The following is an 8,205-nucleotide window of genomic DNA, read 5'->3' on the forward strand; positions in this document are numbered from 1 at the left end:
GATTAGTGTCCAGTATGTAAAAATGTTCTTTCACAAAAGAAGTGTGAGGTAAGGGTGGTTATATTTCCACACTGGAATAGAAAGAGGAAAAAACGTTTTAAATGTTGATCAATCAGGTGATTGATCAGATTTTAACTATTCGTTCCAATCACAGTTCTAACTGATCTCTTCTCGTCACTATTTGATTTCCTCTGCAGTGTTGGTTCCTCTGAAGGATGGAGATACTGGACAACATGGGCGAGGAAGGGATGGAGTTAGAGGCATCAGCCAACACAGCAGCCATTATGAACGTCAGCCTAGATGGCTCCGCAAATTACACCAACATTACCTTTTCCCCCTATTATCAGCACTCTCTGTATGTGGCTGCAAGCTACATCCTGGTCTACTTCTTGATCTTCCTGCTGTGCATGGTGGGGAACATCCTAGTGTGTCTTATTGTACTGGAAAACCGTCACATGCGCACAGTCACCAATCTCTTCATCCTCAACCTGGCCATCAGTGACCTACTGGTGGGCATCTTCTGCATCCCTACAACTCTGGTGGACAACCTCATCACAGGTAATTAAGTCCACTACGGCCTGTCCCACTATCTCTGCAAACAGAGACTCCGTCCTCTGTCACGAAACGAGTCCAGTCTCCTGCTCTAGCTGTCCTTTTGAGCTCTTCCACTGAAATAGACTCACTCCAACCTTGTGTGGGCTTTGATGGTGTCTGCTCTTATGCTCATTCAAGATGTTTTAGGTGTCCTTTGTTGAAATTGTACATGTTTCACAATCCACAATTTTCATTCAGTCGACATTGTATGCCTTGCTGGTGTTCTTCTTTGTGACGTACTTGTATCAACGAAGAAATGGAAAACAGGATGCCTGGTATATTCATCCAAGGTCTCACATGAGGCTAAAAGGTCATAGAAGATGAATACTTGAAGAGGAAGACTCTTAGTGAGGATGCATATGCCAACAACTGATGACACATAAGCATCGGTGTGAACTTCGAATCAGAGGAATGCACTGACTCATATACTGCGTAAGAAGGGTAAGCTGTTGTTGTGATCAGGTCAGCGCGATCAACCATTGGTCAGACTTGTCCCTGGCTAAAAATGGTCCTGGTCAAAGGCCAAAAAACTGCAATGTATTCATGAGGTGGACGGCCAGATGGTGCTGCAGTCCACGTCCAATAATGGTCCAGTCAGAACCGCTCTTACAAACCAGGAAATATTGATCGTATCATTGCGACTGCAATGATACGATACTGCGATTGCAACACTGTTATACACTATGATTGCACATCGGATTGCTTCAGGTAGGTATAGGTGGTGTCAGAGTGACAGCATCTGTCTTGGGAGGTGGTTGAGGTGGATTAATGGCACAACACACAGGAATTTCACCCTGGATACTAAGGTTTTGTGTCTTGTGTGAAACCAAGCCAACATTTCTATTTTTAATCATAGCTGACTAATTATCTCAGGGTTTTTGTTTCAACAGCTGCTGAATGCATGCTGTGTACATACATTTAAGCAAAATAGCTGACTAGGCTGGTTTATGGTGCGACACCTGGCGATTTATTTGTTTTACTCAACCAGAATGGGACCTCATCATTGATTTAGATTGATATGGAATCCGAAATAATGGCCTCTCTCTAATACAAGCCCGCTTCAAAGAAAATCCTATTAATAAACTATTGCAGAGTCTTGGCACATAGTCACCATCCAGCCAATTCATTTCTGTATGTTATGTAAATCAATTGATTGATTACTTTTGAAACTTTATGTGGACAGATAAGGGGACTTTAAAGCCTAATTAATTTGTCTGTGCATTGCAACACAGTTTGTAAGTGCATTGCTATGCGTGTTTCAAGAATTAGCTAAATTCGGACAGTACAGTTCTGTAACAATGACAACACAGCAGCGTGATTTGCAAAACACTTGCAAATCACACGTGTAGCAGGGATGATGAAACTGAATAATGAATGGCAGCAAGATGTGAAGGGCCACTTTGTGTCTTCTCTGCATTTCCATTTGCAAGAATATCTGTAGATTGGCTCGAATGCCTTCCTGCCACATGAAAGTAATTCTGTAAAGAATTATGCAATCTGTGAACGAGTGATTCTAGATTTCTAAAAATCCTTGTAGATTGACAATGATGTTACTGTGTTACCGCTGAGGACTAGCTAGAGTACTCTGATGATTGTCTTTTTTTTCAACAGGTTGGCCCTTTTCCAACACTGTGTGCAAGATGAGCGGCTTTGTGCAGGGGATGTCTGTTTCCGCATCAGTCTTCACTCTCGTGGCCATAGCTGTTGAAAGGTTAGTGTGTGCTGTGGTTTGATGCCTTTCTCCCCATTCATCTACAATGCGTCATGGCACAAAAAGGAGAAAAATTTGACAAATAGCAAAACAGTAACACAAGACAAACAGATTTGAATATGGTACATATTTGCCTTAAAAATATTAACCATACGGTGGCCCTAAAGAAAAGCCAGCATCATTAAAGTCCTACGGGGACCATGAATGTCTGTACAGATGTTCAGGTCAAAGTATGAAATAGTTGTTGAGATATTTCAGTCCCACATTCCCATCACTGGAGCAGAACACTAAAATGGCTCAAAGTACCAAACATTTGCTCATTACAGCTTCTTACATATCAAGCTTGCTTTACTTTTAACCTTTTGATTATTATTTTTCGACCAGTGGCTATATAGAATTGCTCTGTTAATTTGAGGTGGGGTTTGTCATGATTTTGAAGACTAACATGTAAAAAGTTGCTGGAAGAATAATTAGTTTTGAGTATTTAGTATCCTTACAGCTCTAGTTATATTTTAGATGTTGTTCTTTCGTTTATGTCTATATATATATATATTGCTAATGTGTTGGAACGCTCTTCCTTCCTTATTTCCCACAGGTTCCGCTGTATAGTGTACCCTCTAGAACCCAAGGCAACCGTACTTGTTGCCAAGGCAGCCATCGTGTTGATCTGGGTGCTAGCAGTGGCGATCATGTGTCCTGCTGCTATGGCACTGACTGTGGATAAAGTTGCTTTCCACAACATAGTGTACAATAACGACTTCAACCAGACATTCCCCCTGTACACCTGCTATGAAAACTTTGCCAACCCTCAGATGAGAAAGGTCTACACGGCGGTTCTGTTTGCTCACATCTACCTGGTGCCGCTCACCGTCATCTCGCTGATGTACGGAGGTATCGGAAGCAAACTGTGTTCTTCTGTGGTTGCGAACAGAGCGCCACCGCTGGCCAACGTCACAGTCCATGTTAGGCGTAGAAGGGCTGGTCAGCAAATGATTTCCAAGAAAAAGGTCAAGGTGATAAAGATGCTCATCCTGGTGGCTTTGCTTTTCATGCTGTCCTGGCTGCCACTCTGGACTCTCATGATGATGACCGACTACGCAGGCTTGGACAGGGAGCAGCTGGACCTTCTGACCAGCTACATCTTCCCCTTTGCCCACTGGCTGGCTTTCTCTAACTCCAGCGTCAACCCCATCATTTATGGCTACTACAATGGGAACTTTAAGAGGGGCTTCCAGGCGGTGTGCAAGTCCAGGCCCTTCTGTTGCCTTGTCCAGTGCGACCTGTGGAAAAGGATGGTCAGGGTGGTCAGGAGGGGCAGGAAGGACAGGTCCGTGCCAATACCTTCTGGAGGTACTGACTTCAGAGATGCCACGAGCAATCACAACCATCTCGTCATCGGGCTGAGAAATCGAGTCCATAACGTTAACGAGTTGATAGTAACAGCAGAGGTGAATAGAAGTGTAATGGCGGGGTGTGTGGTGGTGCACTCGGCGAGAAGTCTTTCAGATCAAGGGTTGGAAATGACAGCTGTAAATAACAAAGACAGTAATGGTGAGAAGTCAGAAAGGGTTAGTTCACTGGCAGCCTCAGTGGGTCAGGCGTGGGATTACTGAGTGTTGACAATATCACCCAGAAATGAGTAAACAAAGCCACAGTATGTTATATTGTAGTCCCAAAGAAGAGACAATTATCTGATGTTCAATGTAGTAACCGTTTAGAGAGGCGGTTACACATTGCAACCCTAGTTCTAGGCAGTGCCTCATCCCTGATGCTCATGCTCTGCCAATCAGGGAAAGCACAGATGAGGTGACTGGAGGTAGCACCATGTACCTTGGGGTTATTTTATATTTGGAAAATATTCCCTCACTCATGCCTGGCCCAACATGTCAGGCAGCTGGCTTTTAACCTCTGATAGAAGTTGGACCAAACCAATTAGCTGAATCAACAGATCTGATTAATAAATTAATATTTGTATGCTAAGAGCAACAGGGGCTAATTTCATACTGGGTATACCTCAAACCGCCAACATAGCTAATCAAGGTAAGCAATGCCTGTCGTTATTGCTCTGAAGCGAAAATAATCCCTTTTTAAAGACGGAACTTGTGTGCAATTAAAAGACGTACCACAGTAATGTAAGCCTTCACATGCAATGGCTGGTGAGTATTTATCAGACCGATTAAACTGAGAAGGAACCTAGTTCAATCAGGAGAGACTTGTTTCATAATTTAACAATGATTTATTATACAAGCGTCAAACATGCAAAGTGCAAAGTCTTTGGCGATTGGACTCCATCCTGAACTCCTATCACCGAGGTTAGGCATACTGAGGTCCAACAGGCCTAACCCCCCTGGAGTCCAGACACTGGTGGTGGTGGTGAAAGGAGCAATCTGATGATGAATCAGGAGCCTGACTGACGCTGACTGGAGGCGACTGGGGTGGAGGAGGGTTGCATCTGCTTCGCTGAAATGACAACTGACAGCAGCAGAGAGGAGAACACTATTCAAAGTTTGACAGCAACGATCTGATTGGCTTGAGGAACCGGTGTGCAGAAACTGGTTGGTTACTTAAAAGTGCACGCCCCCAATCAGCTGATAGAGTAATTACAAGGAGAGGAAAGACAGAGATTACTAGTGAGTGTCTTCCTGACTGAACTTGCGCTTGAGCTACATTTGTAGGCACATTTAAGTTCCCTGCATATCACACATCTCATTGTTTTGCTGATTAAAACTACGCACAGAAGTGAAGTAGTTCAGGCAGGGTGCACTCAGTGTGAACATTTTCTTCTTTTATTGTGACAATATTCTTTCATTGGTCCATCGTTTTCCTCTTTATGGAGGAGACATTGTACATAAAAAAAAATCCAGTTTGTGAAATATTGTGTTGATGTTTTAAAAAGCACATCAAAATCTATTCACTAAGGTAATCACATATTCAGTGTTTATGTACATGCATTTAAATTCACATTGTAAACTTTAAATGAAATGCAAAACAAGAATAATGCAGAAGAATAATGTTTATCCAGGAGAACCCAAGATACGGACATTGGTGTGCTGGTGAAGTCGAACGGTTTTTGTCACAAAGCCCTGCTTCACCCATCACATTTCAGCAACCTTCAAATTGAGGACCAAAGGCTACGGACGTGTGATTTCCCGTTGTCTGTAAAAGCGTCTTTCAACAAAAGACCCAGGTACTCGGGTTCATTCCCGTTTGTCATTTCTAAGCACTGTTATGTGCAATTCTCTCAGCATGTTACGTATTATGTTGTTGTGCGCTCCTGCGGTTTAATCGGATCCATCTGGCAAGATTACTGTGTGATTAACTTTATTTTGACCCCAAATTGTACTCTTTATGAAACAAAAACACGAGCGGTTTACATATAATCAGGTAAAGCAATGATCCTTGAACTTGCCAGAAAGTATTAAGTGAACGTAGGATGTTTAAGGCTCTTGTTAGGCTCGAGATGAAAGGTTTAACGAGAACAACATATATACATAAAATAGAACCGGGTCATTGGAAGCGTTCCCTAATGACCTTTCATAGACTGTCATTCATCACTTACAACTTTACTGCAAGCTTCTTACATCCCAGGAAATGTGCACTTGATCTTTCTCTCCAACAAAGAGTCCGTTGTTGTGCTGTACATAGAACATTGATTTCACCTGCCGTATCTCCTTACCACTCTCACAACTGCATTACGACTGTCTAACCTCGACGAGTCGTGTACAAGTAGGTTCTCAACTTCAATGGAACGGTAAAGCAAAAACTGTTTTAGTTGATGCCTCTATAGAAGTCACGTGATGGATATTGTAATATGAGACATTCAAAACTGCCTAACCTCGACAGGTGCACTCAGTAGAGTGCAGATCTCCGCCAGGTGTGTCTCTGTCTCCGCTATCAAACTAGAAGAGTTGAGTCACACTCAATTGTCCCCTTCAGCACCCTTACGGTCCAGATGAGGCCTAACATAACAAAAACTGAGATTTATTCATCTTTGTCACGGGGCATGATGAGGACTCAAGCGCAGACAGTCAGGTGTGGTGAAAAAAGGGTTTTAATAAATAACCAAAAGCAAACAGGGAATCCAAGGACAAGACAAAAGACGAGGGGGGAAATCCGGCAGGACAAGGCAGAACAGGCAGACTGGGAAACCGGGAACAGGACGAGCAAACCGGGCAGGTAGGTAGGAGCACAAACAATGATCTGGCAGTGTGTGTGTGTGTGTGTGTGAGGCAGGGGTTTAAATAGTGAAGGAGGCAGAGTGAGCAGGTGAGAGTAATGAGCTGATGAGGCGAGTGTGACTGGCAGGTGCACTGAATGAACTGATTAGGTGAGTGAGGAGCTACAGAAAGAAACACAGAGACACAGAACACACAGGGCAAAGCCTGGTCGTGACAATCTAGTTTCATGCCTAACTTTAGTGGATCATAACAGAGTATGGAATTAATCCGCAGATGCTCCAGTAAAGTTTAGGATAGAAAGTGCTCAGAAAGAAGATGCTGGTTGTAGCGCCTATTCTTGAGGCAGCCGCATACACTCTCCTATTTGGGAACAATTGAAAAAAGACACTGCCGCTCAGAAAAAGACGCCATGTGGATGTTTTTAACCTAGCCGATTGTCTGAAATGACTTTTGCGACTTAATTAAACAGCATCTACCTGCAAGCACCTACCTGTACAGCACTACATACATGCATTTATCTACAAGAGCCACAACCAAAGAATAAGAGACGAGTTTTAACACCTGTTAAAGCGGTAATATTTTGGATATTTGTGTCCTGGGGCGTCTTCGTTGCTAAGCTGTCACTGGTGTGGTGTAACTTGAATTTGTTCCCAAGTTGTGGCCTTGTCAATGTGTGCAGTATTATTATTTTTTTTAGTTTATATGTATTCCCTGTCTGGCTAGCGTGCTAGTTATTTATGTATACCGCAATGGAAAAACAAATGCTTTCATGTGCTCTTTACAAATGTTTAAATTGGCATTGGACGTTTGAATTGTGCCAGCTCAGTTGGCATGGACAAAGGATGTTTGTGCCACAGTGGGTTGCAATTTACTGTTGAATTGATTTGAATGTATTGCTGACATCAGAAGAGTGTGCAACATGTATTCTTTTAGTGAAATGAGCCTGATGACTGACTCAGAATACTGTATGTTTGTGGCTTGCAATGCAAAACCATGACTTAGTGCATATTGTTGTTCTTTAGGCCAGGGGTCTTCAACGTTTTTCAGGCCAAGGACCCCCAAAGTGATAGAGATGGAGCAAGGACCCCCTACTATATAAACTGTATAAAATGATGTTTAGTGCCATGTATAAACATACCTCTTTATTGTGCATTCAATACTAAGCTATTCAAATAATACACAGGTTCATATATCCATGTTTTTATTTTAAACATGTGCAAGGTACAGTGAGTAGGGCGGCCGTGCCACTGCCATTTATAAACATACCGTGTCAGCTGATACCAATGCCAACATCAACATAGTCTGTCAATTGCATGATAATCATGCACACAAGCTACGGAAACGAAAATGAGTGATGGCCTATTTGTGCCACTGCCATGCATAAACATATTAAGCCTGTTATCTTGCATACAATACTGAACTATTCAAATGATGGACAGATTCATGTTTTGTTTTTAAACATACATGTAGGGGGACAGGTCTCGCGCTGCGAGTGAACCAGCTTGAGAGAGCTCTGACTGAAAGATAACATCTTCTGCCTCCATTTATCCATTTGCTACAATGTGTTGGATTCATTTTAATGTGTATTTAAAGACATTTAAATTTGTGGGAAAAAAATGTATTAAAAATTGTCGAATCAACCAAAAAATCCACAACCCCCCCCCCTCCCTGTTGTTTGAGAAATGCATTTGGAGAATAAAAGTAACTTCTCTGTTCAGCTGC

At 42.5% G+C, this 8,205-nt stretch overlaps 1 protein-coding gene across 1 annotated transcript; it reads left to right on the forward strand.

The window, feature by feature from the left end:
• Positions 1 to 215: 215 nt before the first annotated feature.
• On the forward strand, positions 216 to 3,918 carry npffr1l2 (neuropeptide FF receptor 1 like 2; the record flags this gene model as incomplete). Its single annotated transcript, XM_079270748.1, has 3 exons — positions 216 to 558; positions 2,206 to 2,305; positions 2,901 to 3,918. 3 exons carry the CDS (start codon positions 216 to 218, stop codon positions 3,916 to 3,918), a joined length of 1,461 nt encoding a protein of 486 aa, XP_079126874.1.
• Between the last annotated feature and the right edge of the window lie 4,287 nt (positions 3,919 to 8,205).

Source organism: Melanostigma gelatinosum (genome assembly GCF_949748355.1).
Source record: "Melanostigma gelatinosum genome assembly, chromosome: 6".
Taxonomy (NCBI): domain Eukaryota; kingdom Metazoa; phylum Chordata; class Actinopteri; order Perciformes; family Zoarcidae; genus Melanostigma; species Melanostigma gelatinosum.